Here is a 20,092-nt window from a genome sequence, read left to right as displayed (position 1 = left end):
GGAGGTTGGTGGGGTGGTACGTGAGGACGAGGGGGATTCTTTTTTGGCTGTTATTGCGGGGACGGCGTGTGAGGGATGAGTTGCGGGATCTTGGCTGGATATCCTTTGCGTGGTGTGAATGGGACGGATGGTATTTTTGGGGGGGAAAAAGGAGAATTTTAAAACCTGAATACTCCAACTAACCCTCAGCAGAGGCGATGGCCAATATAAGTCCCGGAGAGTTAATAGACCGGTATAATAGCCAATAGGAATCTAAGAGAAAAAAAATTCACTGCGACAGCATCCAATGGGAAGACCAAAATGATAACGGACTGTAACAGACACCAATAAAAATGCTAAGAAGATAACAGACAGGGATATTAACCAATAGAAATGCCAAAAATTTAACAGACTGGAGCTGTGACCAAAGGAACGCTACGTGACATAACTAACGAGTAGCGGCCAATGGGAGATCAGATCAGATCAGATAACTGACATGGATGCCAACCAATACATCACGGGAGAGCGGCGCAACCCGCCTCCGGTCCAACAGGTAACCAATAGGAGCAGGGGTAAATCGGCGCATGTCAGATAGGACCATTGTCGCTGGCTTGCCGCCTCTAACTCTAAATTGAAGTCAAGTCACACGAAGTTCCGGGAAAGATTTGATTTGTTTTATTTTAGTTTTTTTCAAAAAAAAATAGTGTTCTTCTCGAAGCTCTCTGTTCCTGGATCGAAGACAAAAGTTTATCGAAAAATGTTTATAATCAGATCGGAATACGACAGGTTCGTGCAGCTCTTGTGCTTCTGCTTTGTCATTTAAAGCAAGGCCTCTCTGCTTTTTCTAATGTGGTTTTATTACTGAGTTTCACTGAAATAACTTGACGAAGAATTAATCAATCAGTGCTTTCCTTTTTAATGTTACTCTTCGAGTAAATTATGGTTCATAGATATATTTTAAAACACTGTATTTCAATGAACCGTTTTGGTTTCACTTCCAGAGGCGTGAATACATTCTCCCCGGAAGGCCGGTTATTCCAAGTCGAATATGCCATAGAGGCTATTAAGGTATTTTAACAAAATGATAGCAATAACACAGCGGTGTACGTATAGAAGGGGCGATAATGCTAAAATTGTATTTTAATAGGCCTTGCTGAGAGTGGGTGAAAACCTCAAGCTAATAGGGAGGAGAGTTCAGGTGAAGGGAGAATTAGACATCCAAAAGTAAAAGTGCTAAAGACAAAGCTGGGTGTGACAGGAAGGGATAGAGAGTTTTATGGTAACATTACATTGCAGGGAATACTAATAAAAATGATTATCTGTAACATCAAAATGGTCCCTGTGCATATGCAGATTGTGACATCAGCTGAGAGCACCAGTGCCAGCACTTGTCCCACTACCATCAGTGGCCTCAGGCCTCTCCATCTGCTGTCCTGCGCCATCAGAGGTGCTTCCCAGAGCTTGGGTTAGTGCACCTGTTTTTTTTCCCCACCTACCTCCCCCCAACCCACCTCCTGCTCCCTTTTAAAGTCAAAAGAAGCAATGGACCACCTCCTGTTGCATCCAAATGACAATGCATCCTATTCATTGAATACCTGCTGCTTGTGCTACCTAGAAGTGATGTTTTTGGTATTTACAGCCTAATCTTTTTAAAAAAAAGAATTTATTTGAATGTATCCCAAATAAGATACATGAGTGAGAAGTATAAACAGATAAATTGCTTTTTACACAGATATGGTTACAAGGTAACCAGTGTTGGGGAAATAATTATTCCAGGGTGCACTATGTTTTGAAAGATAGGTAGCTGTAAAAGTAGGTAGGACAGCTCTGACGGAAGGTGACATAAGAACATTAATAAGAAATTATCGTGACCTAGCAAATCAGAAAGTAAAACTATGGGTAGGGATTAAGAATGACAAAAGTCAGAAAATGTTGCTGGGACTAGTTTTATAGGCCTCCCCACCACTAGTTGTATAGTTGGACAAAGCATTAAACAGAAATTGTATGAACTTGTGACAAAGGCAATATAATAGTGGTGGGGGACTTGAATCTGCAAATAGACTGGATCAATCAAATTGGTAAAGTGGCCTGGAAAGTCTGTTGAAAGCATTTATGGCAGTTTCTTGGAACAATATGTTGTGAAATCGACTGGGAATGAAATTACTTCGGGAGATAGTATTGTGCAGTGAGGCAGGCTTAATTAGTAATGCCATCAAAGTATAAAATGTTGGAGCAGGCATAGGCTGTTGGACCTGTTTGAGCTCTGTCATTCAATATGATTGTGACTGATCCATAGTAAATATCCACTGGGGAATATTGATCATAGTACAATGAATTCCACAGTAAGTTTGAAATCTTTCAATTGCAAGTAAGAATCTGAAACTTAAAGCCAATTACACGGGTGTGAGTGGAGAGCTGGCTAAGATTGATTGGGTAAATAAACTAAAAGGCTTTGCAGTAAAGAAACATTTAAAGTAACAGTTCAAAAACAATATACATTCTGTTGAAAAACAAAAATTCCATGGGAAAGTCATGTCTTTGGCTTACTAAAAAGATTGAAAAAATAGGCTATAACATTGCAAAGAGTTGTAGTACATAGAGTCGTAGAGATGTACAACATGGAAACCCACCCTTCAATTCAACTCGTCCATGCCAGCCAGATATCCGAAATTAACCTAGACCCATTCGCTCATATCTTCTTGTTCATATACCCATCCAGATACCTTTTAAATGTTGTAATTGTACCAGTCTCCACCACTTCCTGTGTGAAAAAGTTGCCCCTAAGTCCCTGCCAAATCTTTTCCTCCTCAGCTTAGGCCTTCTAGTTTTGGACTGCACTGTCCTGTGGAAAAGATCTTAGCTATTCACCCTCTCTATGCCCCTCATGATTTTATAAACTTCTTTAAGGTCACCCCTCAGTCTCCAACACTTTAGGGAAAATAGACCCAGCCTATTCAGCCTCACCCTATAGCTCAAACCCTCCAACTGTGGCACTGTCCTTGCAAATCTTTTGTGAACCATTTCAAGTTTCACAACATCCTTCCTATAGCAGGAAGACCAGAATTGCATTCAATATTCCAAAAGTGGCCTAAACAATGTCCTATATAGCTGCAACATGACCTCCCAACTCCTATACTCTGTGCTCTGACCAATAAAGGCAAGCATACCAAATGCCGCCTTCACTATCCTATCTACCTGTGACTCTAGTTTCAAGGAACTATGAACCTACACTCCAAGGCCTCATTGTTCAGCAGCACTCTCCAGGTCCTTACCATTAGTTGTATAAGTCTTGCCCTGATTTGCCTTTCCAAACTGCAGCATCTCACATTTATCTAAATTAACTCCATTTGCCACTCCTTGGCCTGCCAGCCCAACTGATCAAGATCTCATCGTACTCTGAGGTAAGCTTCTTAGCTGTCCAATACACCAACAATTTTGGTGTGATCTGCAGACTTACTAACCATACCTCCTACGTTCACATCCAAATCAATATAAAATGACAAAAAGCTGTGGACCCAGCATCGATCCTTGTGGGATGCTGCTGGTCAGAGGCCTCCAGTCTGAAAAGCAGCCCTCCATCACCAACCTCTGTCTCCAACTTCGAGCCAGTTCTGTATCCAAATTGTTAGTTCTCCCTGCATTCCATTTGATCTAACCTCACTAACCAGTCTACTATGCGGAGCCTTGCTGAATGGCCTTCTGAAGTCATATAGATCACATCCACCGCTGGATCCATCTTCTTCATTACTACTTCAAAAAACTCAGTTAGTGAGACATGACTTCTCCCATGCAAAGCAAGGTTGACTATCCCTAATCAGTTCTTGCCTTTCTAAATACATGTAAATCCTGATTGTCAGGATCACCTCCAACAACTTGCCCGTTGATGTTAGGTTCACTGGTCTGCTTTTCCTTATCACCTTTCTCAAATTGTGGCACCACATCAGCCAGCTTCCAGTCCTCTGGCACCTCATCTGTGGCTATCGATGATACAGATATCTTAACAAGGGGCATAGCAATCACTTACCTAGCTTCCCACAAAACTCTATGCTACACCTGATCAGGTCCCAGGGATTTATTCACCTTTGTGATTTAAGATGTCCAGCACCACCACCGCTGTAATATGGTCATTTTTCAAGATGTCGCAATTTATTTCCCCACTTTCCCTATCTTCCATATCCTTCTCCACAGTAAATACTGATGCAAAATATTTGTTTAGTATCTTCCCTCATCTCCTGTGGTCCCACACGTAGATTGCCTTGCTGATCTTTAAAGGGCCTTATTCTCTCCCTAGTTACCCTTTTGTTCTTCATGTATTTGCAGAATTCCTTTACATTCTCTTTAACCCTATTTGTAAAAGCTATCTTGTGTCCCCTTTTTGCCCTCCTGATTTCCCTCTTAACCATACTTCTATTGCCTTTATGCATTTCTAGAGATTTACTCAATCCCTGCTGCCTATACCTGACATATGCTTCCTTCTTTTTCTTGACCAGAACCTTAATTTCTGTAGTCATTCAGCATTCCCTACGCCTATCAGCCTTGCCCTTCACCGTAACAGGAACATATTGTTTCAGGACTCAAATTATCTCATTTTTGAAGGTTTCCCACTTCCCAGCTGTCCATTTACTTGTGAATATCCGCTCCCAATTAACTTTTGAAAGTTGTTGCCTAATACTGTCAAAATTGGCCTTCCTCCAGTTTAGAAATTTAACTTTTAGATCGGTCTATCCTTTTCCATCACCATTTTGAAACAAATAGAACTATGATCCCATCTGATGCTTTAGAATGTCAAGTTGGCAAAGATAACCTGGAAGACATTTGCAGAATGTCTTTATGAACTTTTTTAGAATTTATAAATCGACCTAGCACAACCAAAGAGTTGATAGAATGGAGAAAAAATAGAATATGAAAGGAAACCGGCATGGAATATGAAAACTCAAGTGCATTCTTGCAAGAGATAAAAATAGAACTTGCTAGAAAAGCTCAACAGGTCTGGCAGCATCTGTGGAGCGTAATCCGAGTTAACGTTTTGGGTCGAGTGACCCTTTCTCAGAACCCTGAGAAGGATAAATGTAACTCATGTAAATAGTTTCTTCTCCACTCCACCCCACCCCACCCCACCCCTCCCCCTCTTTCTTCTCCACCTCTTATACCAGAGTTTAAGTTATCCCTCTTATACTCTTGTTTTGCTCAATATAAACTCTTGTCCGAAAATGCTCTTTGGTAACGTCTTGATTGAATGTCATTATATGAATGCAAGTTGTTATCTCAATCCTGTACTAAATTTGTCTTTTCGTATTACTGTCAAAGCAGGTCCCCCTACCAACTTATAGGACTGAAGTTCCATGGTATTAGATCCATCACAAGCTTGCTCATTCTTCAGCTCGGTGTTTTAATTCAATGACAGAATAACTAGCTAGATGTTCCGTCCAAAGATATGCAGGTTAGGTAGATTGGCCAAGTTAAATTGTCCCATAGTGTCCAGGGATGTGTAGGCGAGGTGAGAAATTCAGGGTTACTGGAATAGAATGGGGGGGGGGGGGGGGGTGGGTGATCTGGGAAATGCTTTTTGGAGGATCGATGTGGACTCGTTAGGCCGAATGACCTGCTTTCACACTGTAGGGATTCTATAGTTTCCATGGTATATCAAAGAATGAATGGGTGGACTGGAGGGTGGAACTGTTAGTGCAGGAAATTTGAAGTGGAAACAGAAAAAGTTAGAAATACAGTATATTCATCGGTATCCAAAACTTTACATCAAAACTATTCTGTAAATGAGCCTGAAACTAAAATTTTTTAAACACCAGTATAATTGGGGTTTTGAGCATTTTCTGTTCCAGTTAAGAATTCGGATGATTTTATAGTTTTTTGGAATTTTTAATGTTAGCTAAGTTGTCAAAATTTAACTAATGCTATTTTCTCTTCCTATAGTTGGGTTCCACAGCAATTGGAATCCAAACTTCTGAAGGTGTTGTTCTTGCAGTTGAGAAAAGAATCACTTCACCTCTGATGGAACCCAGCAGCATTGAGAAAATTGTTGAAATTGATGCACACATAGGTTAGTATATTTGAAAATAATTTACAGAGCATCGATTATTGAACCTTTTATTCTTTCTTGCGTCCCAAATGAGTATGAAAGCAAATTTGATTCCATCTGTGCAGGAAGCTGCTTTGTTTTTCACCTGTTGTGGCTTTTCTGACCTCTCAGTTTGGAGGTGTGCTGAGATGATGATTGATAGTGTGTTGCGGGATAATGTTGAGAGCCCTTGCGTCAAAGGCTATGTCTTGGTTGAGGAGGTCCTTGAAGCGTTTTCTCAAGTGAGTGTTGACTGTCTCTCAGTCTTTGAGCGATTAACTTTTATTTTTGGCTCTCAGTTTAGTAGGTGTAACTGTAGGTGGTTTTGATTGCACTGAAGAAACTACGCACGTTGTGATGAGTCTCCTCACTCCACTCTGTATCTGTTCACTCTTATTGCAAACCATGACCCCATTGCCCTTGTCTGGAAGGAAGAGAACATACTGGCAGACGCTGCAATTGTAACCATCTTCAAGAAAGGAGACTAGTCCAGTGGAACAGTGGAAATTACAGAGGGATTTCCTTATTGTCTGCCACAGGAAAGGTCATTGAGAATCCTCCTCAACTGTCTCCTCCCACTGGCTGAAGGGCTCCCCCGAGTCTGCACCCTTTGGCAATCGGGAGGCACAATGGACATGACTTTGAGTGCAACAAATCCAAGAAAAGTGCAGGGAACAACACTAATCTCCGTACGTGGCCTTCTTCGATCTCATAAAGGCCTTCGACTCTAATAACCATGAGGGATTGTGGAATGTCCTCTTCGAATTTGGCAGCCCCCAAAAATTCACCACCATTCTCCACTTGCTTCGTGATGACATGCAAACTGTGTGATCCTGACCAATAGATAGATCCACCGCAGACTCGATATGAGGACAATCCAGGGTCAGACAGGGCTGTGTCATCGTACTAATGCTATTCTCCATTTTCCTTGCCACAACATCCACCCCCATCTCAGTGAAGCTCCCCATTGGACTGAAATGAAACTATAGGATGAGTGGGAACAGTTCACCTTTCGCCTTCAGGCAAGAGCCGAGATCACCCCAAATTCTGTCATCGAGGTGCATTACGCCTACAATGCCTGTTTGTGTACACACTCAGAGGCTGAGCTACATTTTGTCGTTGATGCATTCATGGAAATGAATGAGAAAATGGGCCTCAGTCTAAATGCCTGAAGAGCAAAGGTTCTCACCAGTCCCCTCATGCTACACAACACTGCTGCTGCCCCAGCAAAATCCACAGTGGACAATGTGAATCATTTCCTACACCTTGGGAGCCTCCTCTCGATGCAAGCAGACATTGATGATGAAATCCAACATTGTCTCCAGTGGGTCAGTGCAGCCTTTGGATGCCTGAGGAACAAATATTCAAAGACTGAGACCTGAAACCCAGCATCAGACTTGTAGTCTATGGAGCAGCTGTGCTCCCCACCCTCCTGTATGCATCAGAAGCTTGAACCATTTACAATCATCACCTCAAACCCCTGGAGAGTTATCACTTGCACTGCCTTTACAAAATCCTGCCCATCCACAAGCAGGATAGTTATAGCAATGCAAGCATCCACTTCCAAACCAGTATCCCCAGTATCAAGGTACTGGTCACACACAACCAGCTATAATGGGCTGGACGTGTTGCCGCATGCCTGAGACTCCCTGAACAAGTGCTGTACTCTGATCTTTGCAGTGGTAAGTGATCAAGAGGACAGCAGAGGAAATCATACAAGGACACCCTGAAAGGCTCCCTAAACAAATGCAACATCTCCACAACACTGGAAACTCTTGCTGTAGAATGCAGAAAATTGGGAAGATGATTCGCGAAGGCACCAACCATTTTGAGTGTCACTGAGTGAAGCACATGGAGACCAAGTCCAAGTGGTGGAAAGAGCTACACAGAATCGAGAATATCTCGCCCACCTACCTCAGACACTAGCTGTCCCATCTGTGGCTGAGTCTGTAGGTCCCCAATTGGCCTATTCAGTCACTAGAAACCCCTCCCCACCCCCCACCTTGACCATGAAGGACTGCTAAAAAAGAAGCAAACTTAACAAATGAATATTTGGAGGAAAAATTGAAAAAGATTGCTGCTACTCAACTGAATAAAATGAAATAAATGGTGCTTCTCAGTCTGTCAAAATCTTATTTGATTTAGGAGTTTTTTTTTGATCTTTACAGAGTCAGTCAGAATCATACAGCATATTAACATGCCCTTTGGTCCACCATGTCAATGCTGACCAACAAACACCAAACTACACTAATCCTATTTACCTGCACTTGGTCTATAGCCTACTACGTCTGGCGTTTTAAGTACCCATCTAGACACTTGTTAAATGTCGTGAGAGTACCTGCCTCCACCACCCTCTCGCGCCGTGCGAATTTGACTGACCAATTTTTTTGTTTGTTTTGATGTATCTCTCCCCTCAATATCTGATAAATCCAGAAAATTGATTGACTGACTGCAAATAATTCCAATTATTTCCAGGAATATTGATGCCTCTGCTTCCAAAGTCCTGTTTTCTTGTTTCAGGCATGATTTGTTCTGTTTGTATAAATTAACTTACACAGGTTGTTGAAATCTAAATAGGTAAAAAAGGCTAGAGATTGCTATACTTCTTTAATTGGATAATTTACCAAGAAAGCTACAGTTCATAGGGGTGACCAGGTCACTGATTTGAGGTAAAAGCAGTGTATGACAAATTGGAATCATGTTGATTTGACTTCCAGTCTGAATTAAGAGTGACAGGGCTGAGATTATCACATCTATTTTGTTGAGAAAATATACACCTTTAAATTTCTCAGAGCAGAAAAGGAGCAGGAGATTTGGTGTTTATATATACAGATATTTGAAACTTGGTATCTCAATTGATGAAGGAGTTGGAAAATGTTTTATAAATATGAGCAGAATATGACCATAATAAATATACAAAAGCAAATACACAACGCTAAAGTTATCCAGATCATTCATGAGGCCATAGTCAGACTTTGAGAACCTGAACTTTTAAAAAGGGTCTCAAACTCTGTGGGAGTAGCCACTAAGATTACTAACGTTATATCGAATGGGAGACTTTATTTTTGAGTAAATGATATTCTGTTATGACAGTATTAAGAGACAATCAAATAGAAATTTCAAAATTCTGAAAGATTTCGTAAAATTAGAGGGAAAGTTTTCACTGCTTGGTGGGTTGATAACTGGAGGGTTTGGATGGAGTTTTTTTTTTAAAGCAAAAAATTATTGGGGCCTGGTATACCTATTAGAAAAAGTATTCATAATTGCTTTTAAAATAGTGGAATATTTGGTGAAGAAAAGGTATAGGCATAGGTAGTGGGATTAAATAGATTGATTGCAAAATAGGTTAGATAACTGCAGAAAATAAAATTATAATGCGAGGAAGGAAAACTTAATCCTTGTAAAGACACCGTGTTTTGTTTTGGAGAAAATAAGATCAGATACAAATGGTATACAGAGTACTTCTTAAGACATCCTTTTTTGTTTATTTTAAAATTCTATTTTGTATCGCATCATCTTACAATACGCAAAGTATTTGGATCACTTTTACAACGGTCAACACTTGTACCTTTTTGAGTGTCTTGATAAATAAAAACAGTAAATTAAATGTAGAAATATGTTTAAAACATATATCTTACCACTGAATTTAAATTTCACATTCCATTTAGTATAGCTTTTTTGGAATATTGTCTTACTTGTTAATTATTTTGTTGTTAGGTTGTGCAATGAGTGGATTAATAGCTGATGCCAAAACTCTGATTGACAAAGCAAGAGTTGAAACGCAGGTAATATTATAATTCATTATAAATACGTTATCACAAAGTCTATCCTATTTTTAAATGTTAAACAACTTTGTAATGTGATGTTAAATGAGTATGGTGCACTCTTTAACCGCCAACTTGATGTTTTATATTAATAAAAATGAAAGATACTGGAAAGATCTAGGGCTACATCATGAGAGACAGAATTAATATTTCAGGTTCATAATCTTTTGTCAAAACTGAGAATGATTTATATTGTTTCTTAATTACCAAAAATATGTTTAACTTGGTAAGCATTTATTGCAAAGTCAATGTACATGGGCCTGTGAAATGTTCATTTATCAAAGGTCTTTGAGTAGCTATTTAGAGTTCAGCTGTCTGTTTATACTTCTGAATGTCAGTATAACAAGATAGCTTAAACAAATAAATTACAGGTAGTTGAGTGGAAATCTTTGGAAAACCAGTATTCCAGTATATAAGCTTTGATTTTTAAATTGCTTTCTATTGCAGTTCACTTTGAGCAAGCTACAGCTAGAATATGTTACATAATAAATAAGTACATGCATACATACATACATGGAACATGTAGTTTCATCGGATTCCCAAGGTTGTCCTGTGATAGTATAAAAGAGGAAGATGTTTAACAAAAATCTATTTATTCATCCACTACATCATCCCAATGATTGAAGCCAGTGTTTTGAATATATTCCAAGTACATTCTACAATCTATTATATTTTCGAGACTTTTTTGAAAAAAAATTCATATTCTCAAAGATTAAAATATCCTAACTGTAATTACAGTAAGGACCCACCCATTGTGAATTCACTTATTAACACAAATTTTATTGTATACCTTTTCAACCAATGTGGTTCTAATTGTCACTTATCTGTGGCTTAAAGAAAGAAAAATCTTCTTGCAGTGAAAGTGTGCGCTGCGCATCTGTCACTTACTGCAATCTTCAGTGTTCAGTGTTTGTGAAAATAACCAATGGCAAAATGTTCTGAGGCATCCCCAGGAATGTGGCATTTTACTGTACTGACAGTCTGTGTATTGGAATGATATTACTTAGAACTTACTTAACTTGAATTATAATTTTTTTTCTTCAGAATCATTGGTTTACCTATAATGAAAATATGACTGTGGAGAGTGTGACGCAGGCAGTCTCTAACCTGGCCTTGCAGTTTGGTGAAGAAGATGCAGATCCTGGTGCAATGGTAAAATCTCTTATTAAATATACAGATATGTGGCCTGGAATTTGCAGTTGAACTGGTGGTGAAACTGCAGATGCTGGCCTTCGGTCTGTATAAAACTGACATCAACTTGTGGTATTTACAAATGGACAGCTAAATGTGAAGGCCAGATTAGTACCAATAGTACTTCTAAGTCATTTTATCAAATCAACAGGTTTTAATGATGAATCTTAATTGAAATAAACCCAGTTTCGAGACACAATTGCTACTTTTAAAGATATCTTCACAGTTTTGCTTCATACGTGTCCGTGTCTCTCTTTCCCCCCGTCCCTCACCACTAGAACAAAATACAGTACATGATTTAGTGTTTCTGTCACTGAATTGCAAGTGAAAATGCTGTAACTTGCATAAGATTAAATGGCCCAGTTATTTCAATCAGAGTTGGAAACCCTATTACTGACCCTGATTTGGATTAAAAATTACCCACTTCACTTTGGATATCTTTTGCACTGGGGATTCTTGGTTAGGAATTTTATGAACCTTCTCGGGAATTCCCAAATCTAGTAGGAAAGAAAATCTTGTTAGGAATCACGCTGCCATTTGCAGTAAATGCCTAGCAACACAACTGGCCTCTTTGACAGTTTCTGTGACAGGATTGATATGTATGGTCAGCAGGGGCTGGTAGGATGCCAATTAAGTCACTGGCCGAGGTAATTGGTAGGCTTAGGTGTGGAGGTAGTGTCTGGAGTTGGGGGAACAGTTTTTAATAGTTTTTTTCCTCTCTGGGAACCAATTAAGCTTTGGGAGCTGGAGCCCTTCAAATTCTCCAATTTCAATAGACTATTTTCGAGGATTTTAAAAGTGGGGGAATTCCCCCATCAGAAAATTAATTTCCTAGGCAGTTCCCATGAAACTGTGTCAAGGATTCCACATAGTCCCGAAGTGCAATTTCAGTCTTTGTTGCTCAGGCAACTCCCTGGCCATTTAAATATCTGAGGCCATCTAAAATCTGGCCAGAGCAAAACTCAGAAAAAGGGTTTTTGCTACTCCTGAGAGTGCTGCATTGCAGGAGTTTGTCAGTGTCCTGAGGCCAAGTAGGCCAGAAGGTTCACCAGCTGATCAGTGACTTGAGGTGGCTCATGGACCCTTACACTTCCTGAGCATTGGAGCATCATGGGTGATTTAGAGGAAGCTCCATCCTGGGGAACTCTCCTTACTGAACAATCTTTGTGAAGGTCAACAACCAGTGTTGACGGCCATTAGCCAACCGACGTGCTGAGTTTCCCAGACAAGGAAATGTTTGTATCCTCCCTCCCCAACAGACTGAATAATCATTGGAAATTTGGTCTTGGGATATGGGCCAAATGCTGGCAAAGGGGACTAGATTAATTTAGGATATCTGATCGGCATGGGCGAGTTGGATCAAAGGGTCTGTTTCCATGCTGTCCATCTCTGACACTATTTCATGCAAGAACGAAATGCCTTGCCTGCTTTGGCCCAAAGCTCTTTTGTTTGATTACAAAAACCTCCATTTAGCTGTTGTATCACTCATCTATCATGGTTTTCTTGCCAAGAGGAAGGTAGACATTTTCTCAATATATCACTTTGCTGTTTAAGTGCTTAGAAGGAAAACGTGTTTAAACTTGCTGATTTTTTTTTTAATTACTTTTTTCAGAGCCGACCATTTGGTGTGGCATTACTGTTTGGAGGAATTGATGAAAAAGGACCACAGATGTAAGTATAGTTTTAATCGGAATTGATACAGCATAAGAAGTCCATTTGGCCTGTCATGCATGCACTGGTTCTTCAAATGAACATCATAACTTAATGCCAATCTTCTGCTCGTTTTTCCCACATTGAGTGCATCTTATGTGGTAATTCATTTGGGGTATTTTGAGAGTGTCAAAGCATACCATTTTAAGCATGTACAATATGCTTGTTTACCTAGATTGCCTATGTTTTATTGGGTATATCTTCTATAACTGTTGAGCTTTTCCTTTCAGTAATTGATTATCTGCAACTGAGAGTTCAGCCTGTAGCTTAACATAGTCAAAATGAAGAAGCATTCTTATCCAATACTGGATTCAAATCAAAAGTAGGACTCCTAAAATCGTGAAACACTTCTGTTTCACAAGTCTTACAAGAATCATCTGACATCATAATGTTTTCATGATGAGGCTATGTCACACATTATATCCCTAAACTGGAAACCGCTTTTATGTTAGGATTTTATAAAGGACTTGCTTTTAGTTTCATTACACAATTTGATAATAGCATGTTTTTTATTTGTTTGTAAGCAAAAAAACAGTTTGGTGCCTTCAAACTGGTTAATAGCATAACTTGGAAAACAGAGCTGTGGGAATTTTAGATTATTTGGCCTTATGTGGCTGTAATTTTGCTGAAACCATTACATAAATAAATCTGACTTGAGCTTGTACAATATTGTCAGAACAAGGCAACTGCCTTTTAAATTTAAGCTGGAAGATGTATATCATGACACTGAGCACATTTTAGCTCCGAATTTTCAAACATGCACGATCAAATTAACTTTGCACTTGTAACTGTTCTACTGTTAATTGACTACTTCCTTTATAAAGTTAGGTGATGAAATCAATTTATCTTTTTGAAGCAGCATCAGAAATGTAGTCACAGAATTGGTTTTTGATTTGACTGCAGGTCAGCTTTGATACCTGTTCAGTGATGCCATTTTACCATGTTTGTACTTGACATACATGGGAATCTAAATGAATTGTGTCAAATCAATTTTAATGTTAGATTACATGAGTCTTTTAAACCATTTAACATTGATTTGAGAAAGTCTTATAAAGCTTCAAAAGCCTTTTAAATGTTAGTAGCTGAAAGTAAAGCTTTACATAAAGGCAAGTATGCATCTGGGAATATAACTAAATGGTTTGGATGATCATGGAGTGCAGCCACATTAAGATTTTTCAGATCTGTACTCCATGACTTGAATTGGCTATATCTAAACAGAGTTTGGGATATTGGAATTGGTTGAGTGCATAATGGGTTCAAATTGATTATTGTGTGGTGGCCTGGAAGTTCGTGCGCTTAGGCACACGCAATTTGCATGTAAATTGTACTTGCAACCTAAATGAGCATAAAAGTTTGGGAATGAGTAGAACATTGCTCATTGCTACATTTTAATGAACAATTTGATGGCTTGAGCCATAGTAACGGTCTTGACTTGCAAGTTCTAGAGCTTTATGTGCAATTTTGCTTGCACAGAGGTAATCTTCTAATTATTAACTGGATTTTCAATCCTTTATATATCTTGACTGAGACTGGTCCTGTGCTTTGTTTCTTTTGAAACTACCTGCTTAAGCACAAATTGTTTTGAATAGTTCTTTCAGAACACCGTCATGTAAGTTATGGTGTTAGGTTGTGTCAGGATAATAAAGGACATGGGGAAAATGTTACAAAAAGGTCAGCAAAGTCAGGCAGTTGCAGGGAAACCCCTGCAAATGTGGAGTCTCATTCTTTTAAAATTTTTAGTGTTGGAGTTATTTTAAGAAGATTGTTTGTTTTATACTTTGTGTCTAGTCTCTTTTGCCTTGAATTTTATTATTCCCTCTCTTTCTTTGTTTTGCTCTTTATATATGATTTTTTTGAAGTAAATCTAATTTATAGCTCTTGGTTTAAATTCTGGAGAAGCAGACTGTCGCTAGTCCTGTTCATGCACACCTGTAGAGGGCAGGATGCCTGATGCCACGAAGTTGCTGTTCAATCTCAAAAAATTCTCTGGGCACTGACTGGCATGAGCCACACTTCTGCTGATGGCTATATAATCTGGGTCAATACACTTTCCTGTTTCTTTCTTCCAAACATTAATGTGGAGACATGGTTAATGGAAAGACACAAGATTGTGAATGAATCTTGAGATGTAGGGATTCCAGTACAATTGAAGATTAATCTATCTTCAAATCAAATAAAATAGGATTTGGGGTTTTCTAAATATGGCCAAAGAATATAAAATTCAAGCAGTGTTGTTGTGGGGAAAAAAATGTTTTTGTTGTAGTTGCAGTACTCTGCAGCTTTGGAAACCAAGTGCAGAAGAGCACTAGAATCACCGAATGAGAGAGAACCTCACCAGTGCCACTGGAGTGGAGAAGGTGAAGAGGATAATCTAGAATCTTGATCAAATAAATTGAGCAAGTTTGTTTTCCCCAATGGGGAATGTTGTGATGAAGCATAGTCCATTATAATTCCTCATCAAATGTGAGAAAATGAATTAGCCAAAACTTCTTTACACAGTCATTCTGAAATATTTTGCCACGTGGAATTATCAAGGCATTTAAAGTAAAACTGGATGAATATTTGAAAAAATACAATGTAGAGGGGCAAATGAAGGAGAATGTGTGATTAATTTTGACACAGTCTCAATGGTTAAAATAGCCTCTGTATTGTAAACCTTTGATTTTAATTCATTTTCAAACTTGTGACAAATGTTTCCTATGTTTTGTATGAATTGGTGTTTGGTTTGATGGTGTAAGTGAGTTAAATTGTTTTGTTAGAAAGTGGATATTTTGACTGTCATGTTGCACTATGGTATCCCTGGAAAAAAAAAATTTAAAACAGAAAGAAGGATAAGTAATGGTAGATCAATTATGTTAGATGTAACACCAGGAATATTAGTTTCTGCATGACTGTCTGTCTACACATAGCTACAGCTGAACTCAGTTTTGCAACTTCAATGCAAAGGTTAATTTTCTTACACCTTCTTAAGCAATGATTGAGCAGGAACAGTAGTAGTTTCTGGTGGTTATATGTAGCATGCCAAAATTCCCTTCCTATGGAGCAGCTGATCCTACGTCATGAATGCTACATTGCAAATAAAATGAACTTAATAAACATTGTAAGGAATGCATCTTCCGTTGAATTATTGTTTGACATGACCTGGGACTTGAGATTTTTGCAATTGAGCAGTCAAATGACGTAGCTTCATCCAGTGCTGATAGACTTTATCCTAACATTCAAGATAAGCTGTGTGTCTCTACCCGATAATGTGCAGAAGAAACATGTGATTTATTTCATTGCTAAATGTTTATATTCAATTTTAGTTATTAGCCCAATTTTAATTTCTTTTACAGGTATCATATGGATCCATCTGGCACCTTTGTACAGTGTGATGCAAGAGCGATTGGCTCTGCTTCGGAGGGTGCCCAGAGCTCCCTACAGGAGGTTTATCGTAAGGTACAGGAACTGGTACACATAGGATGATGTATACAATCAGCAATTAAATCCACTTAATATAATGAGTGAAAATATTTTAATAATTATGACACCACTGGGACTAATGGATAAACTGAGTAGTACAGGTAGTGTTTTGCATCCAACAATTAAGCTGGGGTGCCCGAAAACTGGACCTTTTTTATATAAACTACCATGCATAATTTTTTAAAATTCTTGTTAAGAGTAAAATGCATTTCCAGCTTGTTCAGCTAGCTGTTGAGTTGGCATGGGACTAGTTACTAGTGTTGTGTGGGAGTCTTTTTCCATGCTTCAAGTGGTCTAAGGCAAGCCCACCAGACCTTGCTTATCTTGAACCATTCAACCTAAAACAAGGCAAGATCCAAAATCCAACATAAAATCAGCCCTATATAGTGATACGAAATAAACACTGCAACTAAGCAGTCATCTGGGAAATATTTGTTTACATGATTGCAGTCTTGAAAAATTTGTGAAACCAATGCAAACGTCTATTTCATTAATATTTAAATCAATAGAAATATTTAATGATTGACTCATTAATCTTAGAAATTTAAATATGTTGGCTTGGATTTAAGACCATAAGATATAGACTATTTGGCTCGTCAAATCTGCTTTGCCAGTCATTGGGATCATGGTTGATTCTGAATACCACTTTTTCCTGACTTATCGCCATAACCCTTGAATCCCTTGCTGATTAAAAATCTGTCTATCCCAGCAGTAACGATCCTTCTGCCTTCTGTGGTAAAGAATGCCACAGTTTGACTACCTACTGGGTGAGAGAATTCCTCCTCCATAATTTTTTAAATGGGTGACCCCTTATTCTGTGATTATGTCTTCTGGTTCTAGACTTTGTCACAAGGGCAAACATCTCTCAACATCTACACTGTGAAGCCCCCCTAAGAGACTTTATATTTCCATAAGGATGCCTCACGTTCTTCTAAACCCCAATAAGTACAAGCACACCTACTCAGCATGAATTCTGGCCATTATTTAGATGATGCATGAAGCATGCCAGTTGCCCTTGAAATCTGTTGAACTTGAACAATCCTGTAGAATGAGTATAAAGCGTAGGTTTTCACTATCCAAACATTTGGTGGTATCTTGCTATTTTGAACATACTGTAATATAATATATGCATTGCTTCGAACCTTAGTATTTTTGGCCTTGACCACTTAGGGAATGTCGTTGTAACTAAGAGTTTTGCTGTGTGGGTTCATCATGTAACTGCAAAAAGGTATCTTTAGTAGCACATCTAATGAATATTGTTTTTAATTCCTAGTCAATGACATTAGAAGAGGCAAAAAATGCAGCACTCACTATCCTGAAACAAGTAATGGAAGAAAAACTGAATGCTACTAATATTGAGGTACGCAGATTTTGCCAATGGTAAAACCATAAGTACTCCAGTTTGCTGGAGCAGTCTGCTTTTTTGTTTGATAATTTGACTTGTAATTCTGAAGGTTGGCAAGTTTTAGCATAATTATTAATCTAAACATCTTACAGAGAACTGTAATTTGTGGAATCACCTCTGGTGCTATAACCATTCTTTGAATCTGTATTTCTTTCTCTGCTCGTCCCTCTTTCACTCTAGTCAATAGAATAAAACTGAATGCAGCCTGTGTGACTAGAATTAGTTACCCCGTTTCTCTTCCATTTTACCTTGCAGTCCCATCCCGTCACTCCCCAGCCCAGCCTGCCTGCCTGGGTCTGTTTTTGGTTAAAATCTAAACACAGCAAAATCTGATTTATTGTCCTGGAGTCATATGGCACAGAAGAGGTCCTTTGGCCCATCTAGTCTGCGCCACCCTAGCTACACAAGTCCCACTTTCCAGTACTTGGCCTGTAGCCTTGAATGTTATGACATTTCAAGTGTTTATCCACATACATTTTTGAAGGTTGTAAGGCTTTCTGCCTCTGCCTCCCTCCCAGGGAGTGCATTCCAGACTCCTACCACCTTCTTTTCCTCAAATCCCTCTAACCTACCTGCCCTTCGCCTTAAAATTATGCCCCTTGTTAGAGACCACCTTCTTCACCTGAGAATCACCCAGCCCATCTTTGTCATCCACAAATTTGTATGGGAGCCCTCCCACAGTTCTCATTGATGTCATTTCTATGTATCACAAATAATGAGGAACCCAGAACAGATCCCTGTGGACCTGCCTCCAACCACACAAACAGCCTTCTACCACTGAACCAGTTTTGGATCTACCTTGCCAAGTCAACCTGGATTCCATGTGCATTTACTACCCTATCAGTCTCCCATGAGCAATCTTGTCAAAGGCTCTGCTGGGATCTACATAACATAAACTCCACTGCTCTCAACTACACATCTGATTGCCACCTCAAAATTTAATTAAATTTGTTAGACATGAACCTCCCTCTGACAAAGCCATGCTGACCGTCCCTGATTAAACCTTGCCTGTCCCAAGTAAAGATTAATTCTTTCCTTCAGAATTTTCTCCAGTAGTTTCCCTATCTCTGATGTGTGACTCACTGGTTGTAATTCTGTCATTTAGCCCTACTATCTTTTTATAAACGTGGAACCACATTAGCTGTCCTCCATTCCTCTTGCACCTCCTTGTGGCTAGAGAGGAGTTGAAAATCTGGGTCAGAGCCCCTGAAATTTCCACCCTCATCTCCCACAGCGGCTTTGGGAAGTAACTGATCCAGACCTGAGGATTTGTCCACTTTTAAGCCCACCAAAGCCATCAATACCTTCTCACTCTGTGTCACTGTGCTCAAGACTTCATTTCCTCACCCTGAATTCTGTATCTACACCCTCATCCTGAGTGAAGACAGATGTGAAATACATGTTTAACACCAATCAATACCCTCCAGCCCCTTGCAGATTGTCCTCGTGGTCCCTATTGGACTTTGCACTTTGCCTGGTTATCCTCTCCTCATGATATACTTAAAGAATATCTTGGGATTTTCTGAGTTTCCTGTTAGGATTTTCTAATTTCCACTCTTTGTTCTCCTAATTGCCTTAAGTTTCCCCACCCCCAAAATTTCTGTACTCCAGTGGGGCCTCGATTGATTTGCTCCCTTTGCAGCTGCTAAAAGACTTTTGTGTTTTCCCCTCCTTGTCTTGAATAGTCCTAGACGTTCATGGTTCTCTGAGCTTGTTGCTCTTACATTTCACCCTAAAGGGCACATATTGAGCCTGTACACTCCCCATTTTCTTTTTGAATGCCCCCACTGTTCTGCAGTAGATTTTCATACAAATAGCTGTTCTCAGCGTATTTTGGCCAGATTCCAATTGTTGTAATAAAAATCTATCCCCCCTCAAACCGCACCCCTGCCCCATCCCTGGGGTGGGGGGGGGTGCAGGGGGAGCGGGGAAGCCCTTTTTTTGTAAGACATCTTATTCCTTTTCCATACCAAACTTAAATCATAATGTGTTGTAGTCGCTATCTCTAAATTATTCCCCCCGTGCCACCTCAAACACTTATCCGACTTTGTTCATCAGAACTAGATCCAGCAGTGTGCTGTCCCTTGTTGGATCTCCTATGTGTAAAAAGCTCTCCTGAATCCATTCAAGAAATCCAAACTCTCAACCCTTTACCCTATGACTATCCCAATTAATGTTGGAGAAGTTGAAATCCCTTAATATAGTAGTAATTCTTATTACTGTTGTCATTCACAGTGAATTGTCTCCATCTGAGTTTCTGGCACTCTTCCAACTGGAATCTATTGAAAAACAAAATCTGGGATATCATCCTTGGGTGTCACTGTTACTATACAAGTCTCACTTATCGCAACAGAGACAGTGGGAACTGCCGATGCTGGAGAATCTGAGATAACAAGGTGTAGAGCTGGATGAACACAGCAGGCCAAGCAGCATCAGAGGAGCAGGAGA

At 39.4% G+C, this 20,092-nt stretch overlaps 1 protein-coding gene across 1 annotated transcript in view; it reads left to right on the top strand.

The window, feature by feature from the left end:
- Positions 1 to 514: 514 nt before the first annotated feature.
- psma5 (proteasome 20S subunit alpha 5) overlaps positions 515 to 20,092 on the top strand; it is a 21,094-nt gene continuing 1,516 nt past the window's right edge. Inside the window, exons 1-8 of the mRNA XM_020526642.2 lie at positions 515 to 765; positions 981 to 1,047; positions 5,908 to 6,034; positions 9,770 to 9,837; positions 10,921 to 11,028; positions 12,680 to 12,738; positions 16,113 to 16,215; positions 17,513 to 17,599. Coding sequence (XP_020382231.1) covers positions 737 to 765; positions 981 to 1,047; positions 5,908 to 6,034; positions 9,770 to 9,837; positions 10,921 to 11,028; positions 12,680 to 12,738; positions 16,113 to 16,215; positions 17,513 to 17,599 — 648 coding nt within the window. The 5' untranslated portion in view covers positions 515 to 736. The remainder of the gene's footprint in view (positions 766 to 980; positions 1,048 to 5,907; positions 6,035 to 9,769; positions 9,838 to 10,920; positions 11,029 to 12,679; positions 12,739 to 16,112; positions 16,216 to 17,512; positions 17,600 to 20,092) is intronic.

The sequence above is a fragment of the Rhincodon typus genome, chromosome 25 (genome assembly GCF_021869965.1).
Source record: "Rhincodon typus isolate 14 chromosome 25, sRhiTyp1.1, whole genome shotgun sequence".
Lineage (NCBI taxonomy): Eukaryota > Metazoa > Chordata > Chondrichthyes > Orectolobiformes > Rhincodontidae > Rhincodon > Rhincodon typus.
This window is presented reverse-complemented; position numbering and strand designations above follow the sequence as displayed.